Genomic DNA, 24,684 nt, shown 5'->3' with positions numbered 1-24,684 from the left:
GGTTCAGGCAATTCTCCTGCCTCAGCTTCCTGCGTAGCTGGGATTACAGGCACGCGCCACCATGCCCAACTAATGTTTTTGTATTTTTTAGTAGAGACGGGGTTTCACCATGTTGACCAGGATGGTCTTGATCTCTTGACCTCGTGATCCACCTGCCTCGGCCTCCCAAAGTGCTGGGATTACAGGCTTGAGCCACCGTGCCCGGCCACATTTCTTTTTTTTTTTTGAGACGGAGTTTCGCTCTTGTTACCCAGGCCGGAGTGCAATGGCGCCATCTCAGCTCGCCGCAACCTCTGCCTCCTGGGTTCAAGCAATTCTCCTGCCTCAGCCTCCCGAGTAGCTGGGACTACAGGCGTGCACCACCATGCCCAGCTGCTTTTTTTTTATTTTTAGTAGAGACGGGGTTTCACCATGTTGACCAGGATGGTCTCGATCTCTTGACCTCGTGATACACCCGCCTTGGCCTCCCAAAGCGCTGGGATTACAGGCTTGAGCCACCATGCCCGGCTTTTTCCTCTTTCTTGATGGTGATTTCTGTTTGTATGCATTGGCTTGAGAACCATTGTTTATCATTCTTCCTTTTCCTAGGGCATATGCGGCCAGCAAAGAATCACATGCCACTTTGGTGTTTCATAATCTCCTGGGTGAGATTGACCAGCAGTATAGCCGCTTCCTACAAGAGTCAAATGTTCTCTATCAGCACAATCTACGAAGAATCAAGCAGTTTCTTCAGGTATGATGAGAAACTGGGGACAAGGAGAAACAGCACCTGCAGAGTTGGGTGTTAGCATTCTTCCCTGGGAGCATTTCTTTTCTCATTTGGCTAAATAACAAGAATCTATCTTGTTCTCTATGCAGTATCTAGATGCTTAGAAAAAAAAAAGAATCTCTCTTATATTTTCAGTCACAGGAGAAGTAATTAGCCCTTTCTCCAAGCACTGTATACTTACCCATGAGCATCATTACCTGAGAGTCACTTCACTTGTCATAATTGAAGTAATAAAGTGATTTTTTTTTTTTTTTTTTGAGACGGAGTTTCACTCTTGTTACCCAGGCTGGAGTGCAATGGCGCGATCTCGGCTCACCGCAACCTCCGCCTCCTGGGCTCAGGCAATTCTCCTGTCTCAGCCTCCTGAGTAGCTGGGATTACAGGCACGTGCCACCGTGCCCAGCTAATTTTTTGTATTTTTAGTAGAGACAGGGTTTCACCATGTTGACCAGGATGGTCTCGATCTCTTGACCTCGTGATCCACCCGCCTCGGCCTCCCAAAGTGCTGGGATTACAGGTTTGAGCCACCGCGACCGGCCGCTGCTGATTTTCATTATCTTTCTCTCCTACTTACAGAGCAGGTATCTTGAGAAGCCAATGGAGATTGCCCGGATTGTGGCCCGGTGCCTGTGGGAAGAGTCCCGCCTTCTACAGACTGCAGCCACTGCAGCCCAGGTGAGACCTGAGACAAAGCCCTGGTCTGGGAGGAATGGAAAATCAAACAACTTTATAATGAGATAAATTATTAGATCTACTAAAAAATAAGGAAAGTAAATAGATCAATAATCATAAAAATACGTTGGAAAACTCTAAAGAAAAGAAATTTCCACCCCCAAAAATACATTGAAAAACTCTACAAAAAAAGGAAGTTCCACCAAAATAATCCAACAGACCAAATGGTTTAAAAGTTTTGTTCTGACAAACTTTCATGGTACAGATTATTCCAATATCATTCAGACTTTTCCAAAGTATAGAAAACCAAGAGATCTTCCAGGCTTATTTTATGAGGCTGGAGATATCAAATCAGTTTTTCATATCAAAAACTGAAAAACAGCCACGTGTAGTGGCTCACGCCTGTAATCCCAGAACTTTTGGAGGCTGAGTTGGGCAGATTGCTTGAGCCTTAGGAGTTAGACCAGCTGGGGTAACTTAGCAAGATCTCATCTCTATTTTTTTTCTTTTTAAAGAAAAGAAAACCTAAAAAATAGTGTAAGTAAACAAAAATGGTTAGGATTTTTGGCATCCTATGCAGTCTAACAAGCATGGTTTATATTCGAGGAATGCAAGGACGATTTGTTGACATTAGAAATTCTATTAATGTAATTCATTAAATTAGTAAGTTAAAGAAAAAAAATACTGTTTTTGTTAAATTATAAAACCCAGTATAAATTGGATTTTATCAATTCTTTCTTTCAATCCAGTTGACCCAATATCTGTTGGATTTTATCAATTCTTTCTTTTTTTTGAGACGGAGTTTCGCTCTTGTTACCCAGGCTGGAGTGCAATGGCGCGATCTCAGCTCACCGCAGCCTCCGCCTCCTGGGTTCAGGCAGTTCTCCTGCCTCAGCCTCCTGAGTAGCTGGGATGCACGTGCCAACATGCCCAGCTAATTTTTTTGTATTTTTAGTAGAGAGGGGGTTTTACCATGTTGACCAGGATGGTCTCGATCTCTTGACCTCGTGATCCACCTGCCTCGGACTCCCAAAGTGCTGGGATTACAGGCTTGAGCCACCATGCCCAGCCTCAATTCTTTCTTATCACAGAAAGAGTATTTATCAGAAACCAAAGGGAGCATGATGGACAGTGGTGAAACACTGTTCTCTAACTTAAGCATATCCTAAGAGTGACAGAAAAAACAAAAAAACACTATTCTCAATAAAAACCGCAAATGATAAGGATGTCTTTTACCCTTGATATTTTTCTGAAAGATTCAGCTATACACAAAGAAAAAGAAATTAGGGTACAAAATTGGAAAGCAAGGGACAGAATTATTATTATTTACAACTAGCTAGGTCTTCCTAGAAGATCCAAGAGAAACAAAACTAACAAAATGATTGGAACTAGCAAGGTTTAGAAAGGCCATTGTATACAAGATAAATATTTTCAGAATCTGTAGTTCCCCTATACCAGGCGTCCCCAAACTTCTTACACGGGGCCAGTTCACTGTCCCTCAGACCGTTGGAGGGCCACCACATACTGTGCTCCTCTCACTGACCACCAGTGAAAGAGGTGCCCCTTCCTGAAGTGCGGCGGGAGGCTGGATAAATGGCCTCAGGGGGCCACATGCGGCCCGCGGGCCGTAATTTGGGGACGCCTGCCCTATACGGTAGCAGCAGCAACCTATTAGAAAATGTAACGAAAGTAAAGATCTGGGCTGAGTGTGCTGGCTCACGCCTGTAATCCCAGCACTTTGGGAGGCTGAGGTGGGTGGATCATGAGGTCAGGAGAACAACCTGGCCAATATGGTGAAACCCTGTCTCTACTAAAAATACAAAAATTAGCCAGGCATGGTGGCACGCACCTGTAGTCCTATTGGGAGGCTGAAGAAGAAGAATTGCTTGAACCCAGGAGGGAGAGGTTGCAGTGAGCTGAGATCGTGCCACTGCACTCCAGCCTGGGTGACAGAGTGAGACTCCGTCTCAAAAAAAAAAAAAAAAAAAGTAAAGATCTGATTCATAATAGTAAAAACAAATGTATGCAATTTGCATATACTATTGATATGTATGGGAAAATATCTGGAAGTGCATATATGAGATCATTAAAGTAGCTGGTCATAGGAGACTTCTACTTTCTGTGAGGAGTTTTACTTTCTTTAATATCCTATACTCAGGGACATTTTTTCTTTCTTTTCTCCCCCAACTTTCCGCTTTTAAAAAAATTTTGGTAAAATATACATAACATTCCATTTAAATTTACCATCATAACCATTTTTTTTTTTTCTTTTTGAGATAGAGTTTCACTCTGTCACTTAGGCTGGAGTGCAGCGGTGTGATCACAGCTCACTGCAGCCTCAACCACCTGGGCTCAAGTGATCCTCCTGCCTCAACCTTATGAGTAGCTGGGACTACCGGCACACGCCACCGTGCCCAGCTAATTTTTTTTTTTTTTTTTTTTTGGTAGAGACAGGGTCTTGCCATGTTTCCCAGGCTGGTCTTGAACTCCTGGGCTCATCAGCTGATGAGAGAGCTCACCAGGAAGAAAGAAAATCATGTTCAAAAACAGAAACAGAAACGTGTATTCTTGGGAGAAGTGTAGAAAGTTCAGTGTCTGATTAGGTTGGGGAAGATGAGCTAGTCAAGGCCACATGACGGGCTGGGCGAGGTGGCTCACGCCTGTATAATCCTAGCACTTTGGGAGGCCGAGGTCAGGAGTTCAAGACCAACCTGGCCAAGATGGTGAAACCCTGTCTCAAAAAAAAGAAAGGCCACATGATGATGTTTTAATTAGTCATACCTAACAACAGAGCTCTGGAAGAGCAGTTTACCACAAGGGGCCAATCTGCTTCAGTTTGAACCCATAGCCCTGCCACTTGCTCTGTAGCCTTAAGTAAACAATTTTTACTTTCTCTGTTCCTCCAATGGGAATGATGATAATACCTTCTTCGTAGAATTAATACGTGTAAAATGCTTAAAACATAAGCATCTGACACATAAATGTGAGAATTTTTTTTTCTTTTTTTTTTTCTTTTTTTTTTTTGAGACGGAGTCTCACTCTGTCACCCAGGCTGGAATGCAATGGCACAATCTTGGCTCACTGCAACCTCCGCCTCCCGGGTTCAAGTAATTCTCCTACCTCAGCCTCCCAAGTATCTGGGATTACAGGCAGGCACCAACACACCTGGTAACTTTTTGTGTGTTTTTAGTAGGGATGGGGTTTCACCAGATTGGCCAGGCTGGTCTTGAACTCCTGACCTTGTGATCCACCCATCTCGACCTCCCAAAGTGTTGGCATTACAGGCGTGAGCCATGGCGCCCAGCCAAGAAAAATGTTAACTGCTTTCTGCTACCGCTGACATCACCATCATCACCTTCACTGTAGAAAATGGGGACTCAGTGAAGACTTTTTTTTTCTTTTGAGATGGAGTCTCTGTCACCCAGGCTGGAGTGTAGTGGTGCAATCTCTGCTCACTGCAATCTCTGCCTCCCAGGTTCAAGCGATTCTCATGTCTCAGCTTCCCAAGTAGCTAGGACTGCAGGCATAAGCCATGATGCTGGGCCTTTTTTTTTTTTTTTTTTTTTTTTGAGACGGAGTCTTGCTCTGTTGCCTGGGCTGGAGTTCAGTGGCCTGATCTTGGCTCACTGCAACCTCTGCCTCCCAGGTTCAAGCGATTCTCCGACCTCAGTCTCCCATGTAGTTGGGATTATAGGCACCTGCCATCATGCCTGGCTAATTTTTGCATTTTTGCGGAGACAGGATTTTGACATGTTGGCTAGGCTGGTCTTGAACTCCTGACCTCAGGTGATCCACCCCCGCTTCGACCTCCCAAAGTGCTGGGAATACCTGCGTGAGCCACCATGCCTAGCCCCAGTGAGGAATTTTAAGCAGAAAACTGATATGCTCAGGTGTGAGTGAGGTGGTAAATAACACTTACTATGCAGTGCCCTGGAGCCTGAGAGGTTAACACACAGGCACTTGTCCATGCAGCACTGGGGTTTTCTGTTGCGGAAAACCTTTCTATTTTATCCTGCTCCACAAGATAAAAAGATGTGGTTTAATAGATGCTCCAACTTACCGTGGGAGGTAGGAAAGCCAAGGGTATACCAAGGATGTTTTTAATCAGATGGATTAGGGGTCCGCAAACCGTGACCTTGGCCCAAATCCAGCCTGCTGCTTATTTTTTGTAAATGAGTTTTTTTCCGAACCCAGCCACACTCATTTATTTATGCATTATCTGTGGCTGCTTTTGTGCTGTAATGGCAGGGCTATTTTTGGCAGGGACTGTATGACACAGAAAGCCAAAAATATTTACCCTCTGTCCCTCAGAGAAAAAGTGTGCAACCCCTGATACAGAGCTGTAAGTTGGATATTTGTGGCCTCAACCCGGGCCTCACTGCTATTTTCTCTGTTTATATAATCCGGCATGCTCTTAAGTGTCTAGAATGAGCTAAAGATAGAAGATTGGTTGTAATCCCTGCCACCAGGGGCTCAGGCTAGTTGGGATTATAAGTACACAAAGACTCAAAGTGAGAAAGACACAGAAGAGGATGTGTGTCATTTTTTCTAAGGGAGTTGAATACGATTTTGTAGGAAAGCAACCATTTGAACTGAATTTGAAGGTGAGTGAGTTCAGGTGTGTTTGGGCTGAAGCGCAGGTCAGGCTGAGTGGATCTCGGGTGGGGAGGGAGTGTGAAAACACTCTGCATGCAGGGAAGAGTGGGTAGTTCAGGGCGACTGAGGCATGGGGAGGGAATCTTTTAAGTTATAAACTGTGTGAAACAGCTTTCTGTGTAGGCTTAAGATGTTTATAGTTGGAAGCAGTGGGGAGCCAATGAAGTTTTTTACAAAGGTATTAGAGTGGCTTTCTGTGAGTGATAATCAACGTTTTCCCCCTTTAAGTGTAGCACTACCTGAGAAATAGACATGGGAGTGGAATGAAGGTTAAGACATCAGCTGTATTGTTGGTAAAACTAGAATGGAAACTATGGCTGGAGCTGGTAACCATAGGGGCTTTCCGATGCCTGGGCCTGAGTTAGATCTTGGGGTGGAGAGATTGGCTCTGTAGAGCAGCACCCCCACCCCACCCCAGCCATCTCTATGGAGCTTCAGCAACCATAGGCCAACACTCATTGAAGGCAAAGGGATAGGCCTCTAGAACTGCTTCTAGAAACCAGGCTGCTGCTCTTACCTGTGGTGTGCCCTAAGAAGGCAAGAGTGAGAGGCGGGAGGCACCAGCTTAGGTGCTGGGTTCTTTGAAGATCTGTGTGTGCACAGAGTCTTTCTCCATCTTACCAATCAGATGAATCACTCTCACTGTGGGAAGAAGTAGGGGCATGGGTCACCTTCCCAAAACTTCTAAGAAGTTTGTATTCTGTGGACTTGGATAGGGACCGTGGGAAAGGAAGAAAATGGTTGCCCATAAAACTGGCTCTAGTGCAGCCTCAAACTCCTGGACTTAAATGATCCTCTCACTTCAGCCTCCCAAATAGCTGGAACTACAGGTATATGCCACCATGCCCAGTTTATTTATTTATTTATTTTGAGACAGAGTCTTACACTGTCACCCAGGCTGGAGTGCAATGGCGTGTTCTCACCTCACTGCAACCTCTGCCTCCCGGGTTCAAGTGATTCTCCTGCCTCAGCCTCCTGAGTAGCTGGGATTACAAGTGCCTACCACCACACCCGGCTAATTTTTTCTGTTTTTTAGTAGAGACAGGGTTTCACTATGTTGGCCAGGCTGGTCTCGAACTCTTGACCTTGTGATCCATCCGCCTTAGCCTTCCAAAGTGCTGAGATTACAGGCGTGAGCCATCGTGTCTGGCCTACGCCCAGCTAATATTTAAAAAAAAAAAAAAAGTTTTGTTTTGTTTTGTTTTGTTTTGTTTTTTGAGATGGGGGTCTCTCTCTGCGTTGCCCAGGCTGGTCTCAAACTCCTAGCCTCAAGTGATCCTCCTGCCTTGGTTTCCCAAAGTGCTAGGATTACAGGTGGGAGCCACCATGCCCAGCCCAAGCCTATAATTTTTAAGCTTCATATGCTGTTTGTTCTTGTTATTTCATTCATTCATTCGAGATGTGGCCTCCCTAAGTTGACTAGGCTAGTTTTGAACTCCTGGCCTGAAGCAGTCCTCAACTTCAGCCTTCCCAAGTGCTTAGATTATACATGTGAGCTGCTATGCCCAGCCTTCTTTCTTATTCTTTTTTCATGTGCTTTTTGACTTTTTCCAAGGTACCAACCTCCCCTTCTCCCCCAAGATACTATCTTTTGATACGAAATTTCATCCCTAGGGCAGGATTTTTTAATTATCCCTCAGAAATATACTGGATACTACTTTTAAGCAGGCATCCAACATCTGTCATAAATTGTTCTGAATTTTTTGATACACTTGCCCATGAGCTTTTTGAAGGCAGGGACCATGTCTTAGCTGAACGTGTGGTCTCTTAGTTTACAGAGGGGGTTTATAATATGACCTGTGTAGTATCCCCTTTATAGTGACAGCACCACTGCCTCTGTTTCCCTTCCTATCGTGATGGCAGCAGCATCTCAAGCCAAACAAGAAGGTCAGGTAGGGTGGGATGGAAGCTGGACAGAGGTATTCCTCTCCCCATATTTCTGTGTTCACATGTGCATTGACTTTCTTTTTGGCAGCAAGGGGGCCAGGCCAACCACCCCACAGCAGCCGTGGTGACGGAGAAGCAGCAGATGCTAGAGCAGCATCTTCAGGATGTCCGGAAGAGAGTGCAGGTAATGCAAGTTGCAAGCCTTGGGCGCAGGGAGCTTTTATTTAAAAAAAAAAAAAAAAAAATATATATATATATATATATATATATATATATATATTTTTTTTTTTTTTTTTTTTTTTTTTTTTGAGACAGGCTGCAGTGGCAGGATCACAACTCACTGCAGCCTCGACCTCCCAGGCTCAAGTGATCCTCCCACCCCATCCTTCCAAGTAGCTGGGATCACAGGTGTGCACCACTACGCCCAACTAATTTTTTAAAAATTTTTGTAGAGATGGGGTCTCCCTGTGTTGCCCAGGCCAATCTTGAATCCTGGGCTCAAGTGATCCTCCCACCTCAGCCTCTTAAAGTGCTGGGATTGCAGGCATGAGCCACTGCATCTGGCCACCAGGGAGCCTTCTCTTGGGGGTACTACCTGTGGGTCCTGCATGTATCTTTTTTGAGGTTTTGGCTTCATTTGAATTCTTCTCAGAAACTTTATTTTTTCTGTTCCCAAGGAAATCTTTTTTTACTTCTGTTTTTTTGTTTGTTTTAAACAGGATCTAGAACAGAAAATGAAAGTGGTAGAGAATCTCCAGGATGACTTTGATTTCAACTATAAAACCCTCAAGAGTCAAGGAGGCAAGTGAATATTAGAGACGTTAAAACCTCTAGAAAGTGAGTTTGTGTGATTGAGTTGAAAGACTTAGCTGTCTTAACTCTGTGTTTAGACCTTACGGCGGGTGGGGCACAAGGGAGTTGCCGGTGCTCAAAGGAGCCTGGTTATTAAGGACAGAAGTATTCCCTCGGGTCAAGGAGTTTTTTCTTTCTCCACAGACATGCAAGACCTGAATGGAAACAACCAGTCAGTGACCAGGCAGAAGATGCAGCAGCTGGAACAGATGCTCACTGCGCTGGACCAGATGCGTAGAGTAAGGGCATCGGTCGGCCTATTTCCCCCCGGGTGTCTCGCTCACTTGCGGGATCTCAGCGTCTTGCGGCAGAACTTGCTTGGTTTCTAAGAAGTTCCTGCTCTGGAGTTGACTAAAGAGTGTGGTTAGAGACAGTCTGAGGAAATGTTTTCTGACTTTGTTTTGGTTTCCAACCAGAGCATTGTGAGTGAGCTGGCGGGGCTTTTGTCAGCGATGGAGTACGTGCAGAAAACTCTCACGGATGAGGAGCTGGCTGACTGGAAGAGGCGGCAACAGATTGCTTGCATTGGAGGCCCACCCAACATCTGCCTAGACCGGCTCGAAAACTGGTAAAGGATGAAAGAGAAGCTTTTCCTTTCTTTCTTGAAAAGCTAGATTGAATTGTGATCTTAACTGCAAGCCCACAGAATTGGTACTATATCGCCAGTGCAGGGTCTTTTCCGTATTCAAATTAAGCCCAAGAGTTAAAAGTTTTTACTTTATTTCAGCTGGGTGCATGGTTCACACTTGTAATCCCAGCACTTTGGGAAGCCAAGATGGGTAGGTGGATCACTTGAGGTCAGGAGTTTGAGACCAGCTTGTCCAACATGGTGAAACCTCATCTCTGCTAAAAATATAAAAATTAGCTGAGTGTAGGTGGTGCGCCCAGCTACTCTGGGCGGCTGAGGCAGGAGAATCACTTAAACCTGGGAGACAGAGGTTGCAGTGAGCTGAGATCGCACCACTGCACTCCAGCCTGGGCAACAGAGTGAGACTCCCAACTCAAAAAAATAAAAATAAAATGAAATGAAGTTTTTACTTTATTTGGAAAAAATTCATTAATAAAAATTTATATTATTGGCTGGGCGTGGTGGCTCACGCCTGTAATCCCAGCACTTTGGGAGGCCGAGGCGGGTGGATCACCAGGTCAAGAGATCTAGACCATCCTGGTCAACATGGTGAAACCCCGTCTCTACTAAAAATGCAAAAAATTAGCTGGGCATGGTGGCGCATACCTGTAATCTCAGCTACTCGTGAGGCTGAGGCAGGAGAATTGCCTGAACCCAGGAGGCGGAGGTTGCGGTGAGCTGAGATCGCACCATTGCACTCCAGCCTGGGTAACAAGAGCGAAACTCCGTCTCAAAAAAAAAAAAAAAAAATTTATATTATTATATTTTAAGAATATTTTACTTAATGATTCAATTAAGGCTTTGGTTTAATTGTACTTAACATAGACAAAACTTTTACTTTTAGTTATTTTAGTAATCTGAAACAACACATGCCCTTTTTAAGGGAAAAAAATTCAAATACAGAAAATCAAGAGAAGAAAAAATATTTTTCCTTTTTTTTTTTTTTTTTGAGACAGAGTCTCTCTTGCCCAGCTTGAGTGCAATGGCATGATCTCAGCTTGCTGCAATCTCTGCCTCCTGGGACCAAGCAGTTCTCCTGTTCTGCCTCCCAAGTAGCTGGGATTACAGGCGTGTGCCACCACGCAAATTTTTTTAAATTTTATTTTATTTTTCTGAGACAGAGTCTCGCTCTGTCACCCAGGCTTGAGTGCAGTGGCGCAATCTCGGCTCACTGCAACCTCTGCCTCCCAGGTTCAAGTGATTCTTCTGCCTCAGCCTCCCGAGTAGCTGAGATTACAGGTACATGCTACCATGCCTGGCTAATTTTTTCTGTTTTTAGTAGAGATGGGGTTTCACGGTGTTAGCCAGGATGATTTTGATCTCTTGACCTCAGGTGATCCATCTGCCTCGGCCTCCCAAAGTGTGGGATGACAGGCATGAACCATCACGCCTGGCCTCGAGAAGAAAAAAAAAAATTTTAATCAAATCATCAGCAGTACCAGTAGTTAAAATTTTGGTTGATGCTCACTCTAGACATCTGTCATTATGTACACATAAAGATAGAAATCTATACAGTTTATATTAGCAGGATTTTTTTTTGAGTCAGGGTCTCACTGTGTTGCCCAGGCTAGAGTACAGTGATGCAATCATGGCTCACTGGAACCTCAACTTCCCAGGTTCAAGCAGTCCTCCCACCTCAGCCTCTTGAGTAGTTGGGACTACATGCGTGCACCATGATACCTAGCTAATTTTTAAATTTTTTTGTAGAGACAAGGTCTTACTTTGTTGCCCAGGCTGGTCTCTAACTCCTGGGCTCAAGGGACCATCCCACTTCAGCCTCTCAAAAGTGCTGGAACTACAGATGTGAGCTGCCGCAACCAGCCAAGGATGTTTCTTTATATGCTTTTCTGTAATTTGCACTTTTACCTTCATCCAGCAAATCTTACTGCACACCCTTCATGTGTGAGGCCCTATAGTGAGTATGTTGCACCAGCTTGCCCTTGGAGAAACTTGACAGATACGGAGAACCTGAACTGGAAACTTAGGGCACCTCTACATGAGAATGCCTGTCTATTCCCTATCTATTCATATCCTCACTAACCCCAAGTATTGTTAATTTACTGAAAGCAGTTCAAAATGCTTCCTGATCAGGGACTGAAGAAGCCTAAGTTCTGGGAATGGGGGGATAGAAGTGCCAGAAAAATGTTCAGAAATCCCTGCAGTGGTCCTCCTCCCTCTCCTTTTACTTTCTGTCTTTTTGGTCTTTTGGTCTTTATTACACTAGTGATAAACCATCAAAAAATGATGGAATCACACTAAAATTCTCTCTTTTTTTTTTTTTTTGAGACAGAGTCTCACTCTATCACCCAGGTTAGAGTACAGTGATGTGATCTTGGCTCACTGCAACCTCCCCATCCCAGGTTCAAGCGATTCTCAGCCACAACCTTACAAGTAGCTGGGATTACAGACCCATGCCACCATGCCCGGCTATTTTTTTGTATTTTAGTAGAGATGGGGTTTTGCCACGTTGGCCAGGCTGGTCTCAAACTCCTGGCCTCAAGTGGTCCACCCGCCTCAGCCTCTCAAATTTCGGGATTACAGTTGTGAGCCACTGCGCCTGGCCTAATATTCTCTATTCCTGGAGATAGACTTAATGAGCTTTCTCTCTCTGTTCACTTATTCCTTGTGCATGTTATCAATATTTTCAAACATAATGTCATGTCCTTTGATCAGTTGAAAGCTGACATTGAAAGGGCTCATGGGGGTTGGGTGTCATGGCTCACACCTGTAAATCTCAATGTGTTGGGAGGCAGAGTCAAGAAGATCACTTAAATTCAGGAGTTCAAGACCAGCCTGGGCAAGAAAGTGAGATCCTGTCTCTATAGGAATTTTAAAAACTAGACGTGTACATTACACTTCAGCCTGAGTGACAGATGAGACTCCATATCAAAAAACTAAACTAAATAAAACAGAGATGGTGGCACACACCTGTAGTCCTAGGTACTCAGGAGGCTGAGGTAGGAGGATCACTTGTGTCCAGGAGTTGGAGGAGGCAGTGAGCTATGATCATGCCATTGCACTGCACTGGGCTACAGAGTGGGCCCTGTCTCAAAAATAAATAAATAAATAAAAATAAGGTGAAGGGCCTGGCCAAGCTTGCACAGATAGTGTGTGACAGAACTGGCTCAAACCCATTTTTGTGAGCTGTCTAATCTTTTTCAGAGCCTTTATGTTCATGGACAAGTTAGGATGAGGAAAGTAAGTGCTAAATTCCATATTTCATGTTCTCTAGATCTGGGCTCAAATGCTTGTCATTTTCCAATGATAACTCCATCAGTTCCTCTTAGTGTTACAAAGTTTAATGCTTCTTTTCGCATGCCCAGTCCCCTCTTAGAAATTTGAGATTTTAGGAAGGGACTAGTAATAAAAGGTAAAATAAATTATTTTTTGGCCCTGCACTTTGGGAGACCGAGGTGGGTGGATCACCTGAGGTCAGGAGTTTTGAGACCAGACTGGCTAACATGGTGAAACCCCATCTCTACTAAAAATACAAAAAATTAGCTGGACGTGGTAGCACACACCTGTAATCCCAGCTACTCAGGAGGCTGAGGCAGGAGAATTGCTTGAATCTGGGGGTGGAGATTGCCGTGAGCCAAGACCATGCAATTGTATTCCAGCCTGGGCAACAAGAGCAAAACAAAACTCCACCTCAAAAAATAATAAATTTTAAAAAATAAATTATAAATTATTTTCTGGTTGTTTGTTTTTTTTTATAGCATCCACCCAACTTGGTGAAAAATTCCTCTTTTCGTAATGTCACTGAACTGTAAACCTAAGATGAAGAATTGTAACTTTCATGCTATATATATTTCACCACAATAAAAAAAAAAAATTCCCCTTATTGTAGAGGGGTCTCCATGTCTGTGGTATTTCCTTCCCCTTCTCCAGCTCACCTCTGTACATTCAGTTTGGTAATTAGCAGCTTTCTTAATTTATTAATTTATTGGCAGGATAACATCATTAGCAGAATCTCAACTTCAGACCCGTCAACAAATTAAGAAACTGGAGGAGCTGCAGCAAAAAGTGTCCTACAAAGGGGACCCCATTGTACAGCACCGGCCAATGCTGGAGGAGAGAATCGTGGAGCTGTTTAGAAACTTAATGAAAAGGTAACTTAGCATCCTTGTCACTTTCCCTCATCTAAAAACACGAAAAGACTCACATGGTAAAGTGAGGGGTGGGCCGACTTCTGGTCGTGGCCATGGCATGGGAGCCCGTCTTCTCTTTCCTCAGTGCCTTTGTGGTGGAGCGGCAGCCCTGCATGCCCATGCATCCTGACCGGCCACTCGTCATCAAGACCGGCGTCCAGTTCACTACTAAAGTCAGGTGGGCCACACCACTTCCGTTTCTGGTAGAGATTTTAGTGAGGGACACTGTTAGGGCGAGGGCAGAGTTGGTGGCCGGGTCATCTTTCCAGGTGTGGTGTCACAGGCAGGTACACTGTTGCAGGGATGAAATTTATTGGCATACTATCTGCTTGTGCTCTGATTCTGATGTCAAAAGCAAAAGAGCAGTCATCATTTTGAATCTACTTGGGCATATTCCTATGATTGCAGACCTGGAGTGTCAGGCCACAGCTTCTCCTTTTGGCCAACAGACAAAAGAACGTCAACTATTTTCTGTTCTTTGAGGCTACCCTTCCTTCCCTGTGGATTTTAAGGGAAAGAATAAGGCTTAGTGATGGGGAAGCTGAGAGGCCCCAGGGCAGGTGGGTGGTGGGCCTGTAGGGTGAAGTGTTACTTTCACACTCAAGTCAGAGCAGGTGTGCTGGTGTTTTGACTTTCTGCAGTGAAATTTCCCTTGTCAGAAATTTAGTATGGTGTTGGGTTTCAGGTTTAATAGAAGAAAATGCCAGCGCACAGCATGTGTTCCCGTAATATTTTTCACTAAACGGCTTTGATTATCCTTTTGTGAATCTCTCACAACTTTATATAAGTTGTTCTTAGACTTTTTCTCAGTACCTTTGGCTTGAAGGGGTGGTGCTAAACTTCTGTTTTTGTTTGAGACAGGGTCTCACTGTTGCACAGGCTGGAGTGCAGTGGCATGATCACAGCTCACTGCAACCTCTGCCTCCCAGGTTCAAGCAATTCTTTTTTTTTTTTTGAGACGGAGTTTCGCTTTTGTTACCCAGGCTGGAGTGCAATGGCGCGATCTCGGCTCACCGCAACCTCCGCCCCCTGGGTTCAGGCGATTCTCCTGCCTCAGCCTCCTGAGTAGCTGGGATTACAGGCATGCGCCACCATGCCCAGCTAATTTTTTGTATTTTTTAGTAGAGACGGGGTTTCACCATGTTGACCAGGATGGTCTCGATCTCTCGACCTCGTGATCCACCCGCCTCGGCCTCCCAAAGTGCTGGGATTACAGGCTTGAGCCACTGCGCCCGGCCAAGCAATTCTTATGCCTTAGTCTCCTGAGTAGCTGGCACCACCACGCCTGGCTAATTTTGTTATTTTTTGCTAGAGATGGGGTTTCACCGTATTGGCTAGACTGGTCTCGAACTCCTGGCCTCAAGTGAGCCTCCTGCCTCAGCCTCCTAAAGTGCAGGGATTACAGATGTGAGCCATTGCTCCTGGCCTGATACTCAACTTAATATCAAGATGGCATTGGCTGGAGGAGGAATTTGGAATTGTCATTTATTCACCTCTGTTTAATTTTTTAACAAAAAAGTGAAGAATTGTTTTTCACTTTTTTATTTAGAAAGTGAAGAATGTTTTTTTCTTTTGAGACAAGTCTCACTCTGTCACCCAGGCTGGAGTGTAGTGGCACTATCTTGGCTCACTGCAACATCTCCCTCCTGGGTTCAGTTGGCCTCAGCCTCCTGAGTAGCTGGGACTACAGGCACATGCCACCACACCCAGCTAATTTTTGTATTTTCAGTAGATACAGGGTTTCACCATATTGGCCAGGCTAGTCTTGAACTCCTGACCTCGTGATCCATCTGCCTTGGCCTCCCAAAGTGCTGGGATTACAGGTGAGAGCCACCCACCGCACCCAGCCCACCTCTTTTTAAATTTTTTTTATTTTTTTGAGATGGAGTTTCGTTCTTGTTGCCCAGGCTGGAGTGCAATGGCATGATCTCAGCTCACTGCAATCTCTGTCTCCTGAGTTCAAGCGATTCTCCTGCCTCAGCCTCCCAAATAGCTGGGATTATAGGCATGCACTACCATGCCCAGCTAATTTTGTATTTTTAGTAGAGATGGGGTTTCTCCATGTTGGTCAGGCTGGTCTTGAACTCCCGACATCCCACCCACGTTGGCCTCCCAAAGTCCTGGGATTACAGACATAAGCCACCATGCCTGGCCTTTATTTTATTTTATTTTATTATTTTTTTTGAGATGGAATCTCTCTCTGCAATCCAGGTTGGAGTGTAGTGGCGTGATCTTGGCTCACTGCGACGTCCACCTCCTGGGTTCAAGTGATTCTTCTGCCTCAGCCTCACTGAGTAGCTGGACTGGCATGCTCCACCATACCCGGCTAATTTTTATATTTTTAGTAGAGACAGGTCTTAGCCATGTTGGTCAGGCTGATGACGAACTTCTGACCTCAGGTGATTTGCCTGCCCTGGCCTCCCAAAGTGCTGGGATTACAGGTGTGAGCCACCACACCTGGACTATTTTAACTTTTTTTTAAAGAGAGAGATAGGATCTCTCTCTTTCACCTAGGATGGAGTGCAGTGGCATGATCATGCCTCACTGCAGCCTTGAACTCCTGACCACAAGTGATCCTCTTGCCTCAGCCTCCTGAGTAACTGGAACTATAGGTTCATGCTGCCACACCCCACTAATTTTTAAATTTTTTATAAAGGCAGGCTCTCGCTTTGTTGCCTAGGCTGTTATGGGACTCCTGGGCTCAAGTGATCCTCCCAACTTGGCCTCCCACAGTGCTGAGATTATAGATGTGAGCCTATAATTACAGACAGCTTGGCCTATTACCTCTGAGAAATGAAGAATTATGAATTTTACGTTTCTTCAACAAAAGGTTATGGGAGAATCTACTGACTTTTTTTTTTTTAATTGGATAATTTCTTTTTAAATAGGTTGCTGGTCAAATTCCCTGAGTTGAATTACCAGCTTAAAATTAAAGTGTGCATTGACAAGTAAGTACTCCTATCTTAGTTCTTTTTTTCAAATGAGGAACAGAAAAATGAGAACTTTGACAGGCATCGTTTGAACTCGAGACTCTGTCTTTATTCACAGATCTTTTTTGTGGACAAAAGTTTACAAAAGCCTTGGCATTGTCATTTCCGCACCAGAACAAAGCCACAAAGCTGAGGGTATAGGTGTGATTTGTGGTTGCTGTTGTTTAGCGTTTTACTTGTACATGTCATTCATGCATTTTATATATAAGACTGAGATCATGTGTTAATTAATGACTGAGATACATTCTGCAAAATGTATCATTAGGCAATTTTGTTGTGCAAACATCGTAGAGTAGATAGTCCTTATACAAACCTGGGTGGCAGAGCCTATTGCACACCTACGCTATGTGGTAGAGCCGGCTGCTTGTAGGCTGCAAAGCTGTACAGTATGTTGCCATGTTGAATACCGTAGGCAGTCGTAGTACACATCACAATGCAGTAGGAATTTTTCAGCTCCATTATCATCTTATGGGAACACTGTCATATATGCAGTTTGTCGTTGACTGAAATGTCTTTATATATTCTTTCCATACATAGCGTGTGGAAAGAATAGATCTTTTATTTTTTTGAGATGGAATCTTGTTCTGTTGCCAGGCTGGAGTGCAGTGGCATGATCTCGGCTCACTGCAACCTTCGCCTCTGGGTTCAAGCGATGATTTCCCTGCCTCAGCCTTCCGAGTAGCTGGGACTACAGGTGCATGCCACCACACCCAGTTAATTTTTTTTATTTTTTTATTATTTTTATTTTTTTATTTTAGTAGAGATGGGGTTTCATCATGTTGGCCAGGATGGTCTTGATTCCCTGACCTTGTGATCCACCTCCATCCCCTGACCTTGGGAGGCCTCAGCCTCCCAAAATGCTGGCATTACAGGCATGAGCCACTGTGCCCAGCCTTTTTTTTTTTTTTTTTAATTGTTCCACACTTTACCATATCCATATAATGGAATACTCAAAATTTCATAATACCTTTCAGGATGTAAGATACACATACCCTTTGAATATATCAGAAAAGAGAAAATGCATACTTAGTTGATATAATTATCTGGAAATTCCATGACAATGAACTGGAAAATAATGAAATAAGGGAGTTGACAATGTGGGAGGTTTAATAAGTACATATGCAATGTGAAACACAGGTTCCCCTTCCTATGGGGAGGCAACCAACTGTGCCTACTATGCAAAGGTGTTATGATGCACTGATAAACGGTAACTAAATAGTTTATAGAAATGCCAGGAGCACAGAGGTTTTTTCAGGAGAGTGACTAACAGGTGGTCAAAGTAGGCTTTTTGAAGAAACATGGACCCTGTTTTACTGACAACGGTCTGTGTTCTTACAGAGACTCTGGGGATGTGGCAGCTCTCAGAGGGTAAGTTCCGCCTAGAGGCTTCCTTTTGTTCCATTTAACTTAACTTCATCCTTACTTTATACTTGGTCACCTACATGGCTGACTGTTCTCCTGCGATTCAGATCCCGGAAATTTAACATTCTGGGCACAAACACCAAAGTGATGAACATGGAAGAGTCCAACAACGGGAGCCTCTCTGCAGAATTCAAACACTTGGTATGTGGGAGGAGCTTCCTTCACAAAGGGCCTCTGGCTGAGGGAGAGAGCTGGGGAGAGCCTCGAGGACACCTGGCCTTTTCTTTCCTTGCAGACCCTGAGGGAGCAGAGATGTGGAAATGGGGGCCGAGCCAACTGTGATGTAAGTTTTGTTGGGGGTGTTTTCCTTGAGGGAGAGAGGGGAAAAGACGCTTCTTATTACCCAGAATTAGAAACATTGACCTGTCCTTTCAGCTGTAGTTAATTCCGAAAAGCTATTGTGGGCCAAAGTGACCTGATCAGAAGTTCCATGTGCCGTGGCATTCTGTGGCTTGGAGCATTTCCGTGAATATCTGGGAGTTGGCTCCTCCTTAAGGAGATGTGGAAAGTCCCTTGCTGAGTAGTTCTCCACACCCATGTGTTATAAAGTAGCTTTCCACCTTGCCTGGGGCTTTCCAAATTCCCCTTCCAGATCCTGCAGCTGACCCTGCTTGGCTCCATTCTCAGTGTCCCATTTTTCTGTCTCACTGAGGTAGGATAGAGAGTGTAAAAGCAATAGTCCCGAGCTAAACTTTAAAATAAATGACTACCTTGTGTTAGCTTGCTTAGGGAAAGAGTAAATAAAGTAAACGAACAAACAAAAACCCATCTTGTTCTTTATCCCCCTTATTTTCTGCCTTTCATTGATTCAGTTGTTGGATTCTTGGTGTCAAGAATAATTTTTATTTTTTTAATAAAAAAAGGTAAATATGACCGAAAGCTACTTTAGTAATTTTAAAAAATTGTGACACCCTGTTCTTTTTCTCACATTTGTCCCCTGAACAATTCTTCCTCTTTAAAATGTAGCAGTCCTAGCTAGGTGCAGTGGCTCACACCTGTAATCCCAGCACTTCGGGAAGCCGAGGCAGGCTGGTCACTTGAGGTCAGGAATTTGAGACCAGCTTGGCCAACATGGTGAAACCCCGTCTCTACTAAAAATACAAAACTTAGTTGGGCGTCGGTGGTGTGCACCTATAGTCCCAGCTACTGGGGAGGCTGAGGCCTGAGAATGCCTTGCACCTGGGAGGTGGAGGTTGCAGTGAGCCAAGATTTTGCCACTGTACTCTAGCCTGGGCAACAGTGAATCTCTGTCTCAAAAACAAGTAAATAAAACGAAACATAGCAGTCTGTTTAAAAAATGCGGAATTTTACTTGACAGTAGAGTGAAGTAGCTAGCCTGTATGCAATGACATGCGAAAATGTACATGACATATTTAGAAAAGCAAAATGTAAAGTAATTTGAATAGTATTACTGTATGTGTTTTAAAGATACAGTACACTCTTATGTGCATTCATATGTATATTAAGAAATTCTGGAGGAATATACACCCAGCAGTGCTATGTATTAGTGCTGCTGTCAGTATCTGTGGCTATTCTAAACTGTCTCTGTAATATTTGCATTTTAAACTGAATATATTACTTTTATAATCAGAAAAAGTATTAAAAATGAATTAGAATTCAATTTTTTTTTTTTTTTTTTTTTGAGACAGTCTTGCTCTGTCGCTCAGGCTGGAGTGCAGTGGTGTGATCTCAACTCACTGCAACCTCTGCCTCCTGGGTTCAAGCGATTCTCCTACCTCAGCCTCCCGAGTAGCTGGGACTGCAGGCGTGCAACACCACACCCAGCTAATTTTTGTATTTCTAGTGGAAACGGGATTTCACCATGTTGGTCAGGCTGGTCTTGAACTCCTGAACTCGTGATCTGCCCACCTCGGCCTCCCAAAGTGCCGGGATTACAGGCATAAGCCACTGCATCTGGTCTAGAATTCAATTTCTGAGAATTCATTGGTAACTGTTATTTAAAATAAGGTTGCTATACTGATGTAAGACATTGTTATAGTCACTTTGGTAGTATAAATTGTTATAGTCAATTTGGCAGTATAAAAATGAACATACCCTGTAAACCAACAGTGCCATTCCAGGATTCAACAACAGAGAAATCTTTGCATATATGTACCAGGAAACATGTATAAAGTGCAGAGCAGCCTGATTATAAGCTCTAAATGCAACCCAAATAAATATCCATCAACACTAGAATGAATAAATTTGTGATTTGTGGTTTAGACATACAATGGAATACTACACGGCTGTGGAAAGGAATACATTACAGATACACATAACCATGTGCATTCGTTTTACATTGAGTGAAAAGTGAATCACAAAAGAATACATTGGGCCGGGCGCGGTGGCTCACGCCTGTAATCCCAGCACTTTGGGAGGCTGAGGCGGGTGGATCACAAGGTCAAGAGATCAAGACCATCCTGGTCAATATGGTGAAACCCCGTCTCTACTAAAAATACAAAAAATTAGCTGGGCATGGTGGCACGTGCCTGTAATCCCAGCTACTCAGGAGGCTGAGGCAGGAGAATTGCCTGAACCCAGGAGGCGGAGGTTGTGGTGAGCCGAGATCGCGCCATTGCACTCCAGCCTGGGTAACGAGAGCAAAAAAAAAAACTCCGTCTCAAAAAAAAAGAATACATTGGATCCATATTCGTAAGTTTCACTAAACAATGCCCACATTAATTAGAGAAACTAATATGATAAAACTGTAAAAAAAAAAAAAAAAAAGGCTAGGAAATGCTAAACTCAAAAGACAAAATTTTTATTTTTGAGGGAGAAGGGAAGGGGATGAGGTTTGGGAAGGGCATCCAGAGAATTTCAGGAGTGATGGCTGTTTCCTTAAATTGAATGGTGGGTTCACATTGTTTTGTTATTCTTTGTGCCTTACATAATTTACAAATAACCGACTGGATCTATGTAGTATTATAATACAAACTGAGGAAAGGATTAGGTTGAGGATCATAGCACTGGAGGTTCTTCATGTTGAAGAGAGTAAATGCCGAGCAAGTTGTGTCCCTGGCAGTTTGTGGCCACCTGGCGGCTTACCCTTCTTGGTGTGGTGAGGCTTGGCATGTCACTTTCCTTGGCTGTGGCTGCTAGTACCGAATGCCATTCTCTCTGAGAAAAGGCATCCTTCTCTTTTTAAATTTTTATTTATTTATTTTTGAGATGGGGTTTTACTCTTGTTGCCCAGGCTGAAGTACAGTCGTGCAGTCTTGGCTCACCACAACCTCCGCCTCCTGGGTTCAAGTGATTTTCCCGTCTCAGCCTCCTGAGTAGCTGGGATTACAGGCATGCGCCACCACACCCAGCTAATTTTTTTTTGTATTTTAGTGGAGATAGGGTTTCTCCAGGTTGGCCAGGCTGGTCTCGAACTCCAGACCTCAGGCGATCTGCCTGCCTCGGCCTCCCAAAGTGCTGGGATTTCAGGCATGAGCCACTGCGCCCAGCCAATTTTTATTTTTTTTAAGATGGGGTGTCACTCTGTCACCCCAGCTAGAATGAAGTAGCACAATCATAGCTCATTGCAGCCTCCATCTCCTCGGCTCAAGCCATCCTCACACCTCAGCCTCTCGAGTAGCTGGGGCTATAGGTGCATGCCACCACACCCAGCTAACTTTTGTATTTTTTGTAGAGATGGAGTTTTGCCATGCTACTTATTTTGTATTTTGTGTAGAGATGGACTTTTGCTCGAACTCCTAGGCCCAAGCAATCCTCCAGCTTTGGCCTCCCAAAGTGCTGGGATTATAAGCATGAACCACCACACCTGGGCTAAGAGTGTCCTTCTCGTTACTGTAGGCTTCCCTGATTGTGACTGAGGAGCTGCACCTGATCACCTTTGAGACAGAGGTATATCACCAAGGCCTCAAGATTGACCTAGAGGTGAGTTCTGCAGTAGAATCGGTGAGAGGCTACATGCAGGGGGGATTTAGGACAAAAACTTCCAGCGGGATTTTTACAAGAGAAGGTGGAATGATTACTGTTTGCTTAACACTGTGCTTATTTGTGCTTACTTTTCTCCAAAAAAATCCTTGGCATCCCATCTGAGAATGAAGTCTTGCTTGAGTGCTCAGAAGATGTGTGTATACTCAGTTGATAGAAAAATCTGTATTTAGAAATTGATTGGCCAGGCATAGTGGCTCATGCCTGTAATCCCAGCTCTCTGGGAGGCCAAGGCTGGTGGATCACAAGGTCAGGAGTTCGAGACTAGTCTGGCCATCATGGCAAAACCCTGTCTCTACTAAAAATACAAAAATTAGTTGAGCGTCGTGGCAGGCGCCTGTAATCCCAGCTACTCAGGAGGCTGAGGCAGGGGAGTCACTTGAACCTGGGAGGCTGAGGTTGCAGTGAGCCAATATCATACCATTACACTCCAGCCTGGGCAACAAGAGCAAGACTCTGTCTCAAAAAAAAAGAAAAAAAAAAAAAGAAAAATTGATTAGAGCTGACTTTATAAAGTTTGGGCCCAAGAGTCTTAGCAGCCAGTGTGTTTAGTATACAGAAAATCGTGGCAATGACATTCTCTTTTCCCAACTTTCTTGACTTTTAAATTAAGATATACCTAGAAAAGCAGGAATCCTGGTCTTTGATTCCTGAGACCTCTCTGTTTCATGTGAAGATACAGCTTCAAGTGCCTTCAGGTTCTTTAAAATGGGGCAATCTGTAGACTGTGAGTCAAGCTGTGAGCAAGTCAGGTTTTACAAGGGACTGGTATGTTCCGACAGCAGCCCGAGCCCTGTGGCCATGCTGGGCATTCTTTCCACTCTGATTGCTGACTCAGTCACACTCCTTGCCTAGAGTTGGCAGCAGGTGTGGCTTATGGCATGTCCTTTCATTCTGAGCCCCGTGAGATGCGGGTGAAGAGATTTCCGAGGCTGTGCGAGCCCCTCTGCCTCCCTGCTCAGTGCCCACTTCCTCCGCAGACCCACTCCTTGCCAGTTGTGGTGATCTCCAACATCTGTCAGATGCCAAATGCCTGGGCGTCCATTCTGTGGTACAACATGCTGACCAACAACCCCAAGGTTAGTGCCCCCTCCTTTTAGTTGGTGCCCCAGGATCTTCTGCAACTTATGAGTACCTAGTATAGACAACGAGCACCATCGCTCATCTAAACGAGCAAATGTGTTCTTTCCTATAGAACGTGAACTTTTTTACCAAGCCCCCAATTGGAACGTGGGATCAAGTGGCCGAGGTCCTGAGCTGGCAATTCTCCTCCACCACCAAGCGAGGACTGAGCATTGAGCAGCTGACTACACTGGCGGAGAAACTTTTGGGTTCGCATTTTCACCCCTCCTCCCTCCCACCTGCCCAGAAAAGGGATCTGTCCATTTTCATGCTGTGGGTGAAAAAAAAAGAATCAAAAAAAGAAAAGGGATCTGACCTATAGGGCCGCTCATTTGGGCCATGTCTACTGATCATTAGGTCATGTTTCCTGAGCAAGGCACTGTGTTGGGGCCAGGAAACAGGGCTTCCATCAGGTTGGGGAGTTGGAGTGCAGAGGCAGTTTGCAGTCAGGGTGACAATTTTTGAGGTAAGATGTAGATTTCTTTTCTCCTGGTTGCTATCTAACTCACCCTTCCAGGGTACCACTCCATCTAACCTTAGAAGATATTTTTTTCTTTTTTTTTTTTTAAAGATGGGGTTTCACTATGTTGGTCAGGCTGGTCTTGAACTCCCAACCTCAGGTGATCCGCCCTCCTAGGCCTCCAAAGTGCTTGGATTACAGGTGTGAGCCACCACGCCTGGCCTAGAAGATCTTTTAAGTGTGTTTTGGAAGGTAGAGCTAAAGGCTTGATATTCCCCATCCATTTCTTCTTCTTCTTTTTTTTTTTCCCCCTTGTTCCCTATCCATTTCTTTAATCAACTATAGGCTAGTTTTTTGTGGGTTTTCTTTGAGACAGAATCTCGCTCTGTCACCAGGCTGGAGTGCAGTGGGGCGATCTCGGCTCACTGCAACCTCCGCCTCCCGGGTTCAAATGATTCTCCTCTCTCAGCCTCCCACATGGCTCGGACTACAGGCATGCACCACCATACCAGGCTAATTTTGTATTTTTACTAAAGATGAAGTTTCACTATGTGAGTCAGGATGGTCTTGATCTCTTGACCTCATGATTCGCCCACCTCTTCCTCCCAAAGTACTGGGATTACAGGCATGAGCCACCGTGCCCAGCTGCCTATAGGCTAGCTTTTAAAAAAGAATTAGTGGAATATTTTATGTGCTACCTGGGCTAGAAGTAGCTTTATCCTAATAAAGCTGTTGCCACCAAATACACTTGTCTGACACCAGATGTCAGCTTGTTAGTGAGTGCTGCTGCTGGTCCCCAGCCCACCACCCAAGGCTGGGAAGAGCAGGGGCACTTATTACATCACCCTCTATCCCTGCTGGGCTGTCCAGCAACAAAGATGGGTCAGATAATGGTAATGTGTTTGTCCTCATGTGTGCACACACACAACAGTGGCCACCTTTTAATATGTGAACACCAGTGGTCTCGTGGCCCACTGTGGGACCAATGTGTGTGTGTTCTGTTTTAAGAGATAACACCAGGCTGGGCTTGGTGGCTCATGCCTGTAATCCCAGCACTTTGGGAGGCTGAGGTGGGCGGATCACAAGGTCAAGAGATCAAGAGCATCCTGGCAAACATGGTGAAACCCCGTCTCTAC

At 44.6% G+C, this 24,684-nt stretch overlaps 1 protein-coding gene across 8 annotated transcripts in view; it reads left to right on the top strand.

The window, feature by feature from the left end:
• The window catches only part of STAT3 (signal transducer and activator of transcription 3), an 80,242-nt gene that overhangs the window by 43,862 nt on the left and 11,696 nt on the right, over positions 1 to 24,684 (top strand). For all 8 annotated transcript variants that reach the window (XM_039476492.2, XM_039476490.2, XM_039476491.2 and 5 more), the window contains exons 3-17: positions 589 to 733; positions 1,346 to 1,444; positions 8,073 to 8,168; positions 8,704 to 8,785; positions 8,981 to 9,075; positions 9,253 to 9,404; positions 13,415 to 13,573; positions 13,698 to 13,790; positions 16,501 to 16,560; positions 17,941 to 17,970; positions 18,072 to 18,165; positions 18,260 to 18,307; positions 21,823 to 21,906; positions 22,947 to 23,045; positions 23,162 to 23,297. In XM_039476492.2, coding sequence (XP_039332426.1) covers positions 589 to 733; positions 1,346 to 1,444; positions 8,073 to 8,168; positions 8,704 to 8,785; positions 8,981 to 9,075; positions 9,253 to 9,404; positions 13,415 to 13,573; positions 13,698 to 13,790; positions 16,501 to 16,560; positions 17,941 to 17,970; positions 18,072 to 18,165; positions 18,260 to 18,307; positions 21,823 to 21,906; positions 22,947 to 23,045; positions 23,162 to 23,297 — 1,472 coding nt within the window. The remainder of the gene's footprint in view (positions 1 to 588; positions 734 to 1,345; positions 1,445 to 8,072; positions 8,169 to 8,703; positions 8,786 to 8,980; positions 9,076 to 9,252; positions 9,405 to 13,414; positions 13,574 to 13,697; positions 13,791 to 16,500; positions 16,561 to 17,940; positions 17,971 to 18,071; positions 18,166 to 18,259; positions 18,308 to 21,822; positions 21,907 to 22,946; positions 23,046 to 23,161; positions 23,298 to 24,684) is intronic.

Source organism: Saimiri boliviensis, chromosome 17 (genome assembly GCF_048565385.1).
Source record: "Saimiri boliviensis isolate mSaiBol1 chromosome 17, mSaiBol1.pri, whole genome shotgun sequence".
NCBI classification, from domain to species: Eukaryota; Metazoa; Chordata; class Mammalia; order Primates; family Cebidae; genus Saimiri; species Saimiri boliviensis.
Note: the sequence above shows the minus strand (reverse complement) of the source record. Positions and strands in the feature narration are given on the sequence as shown.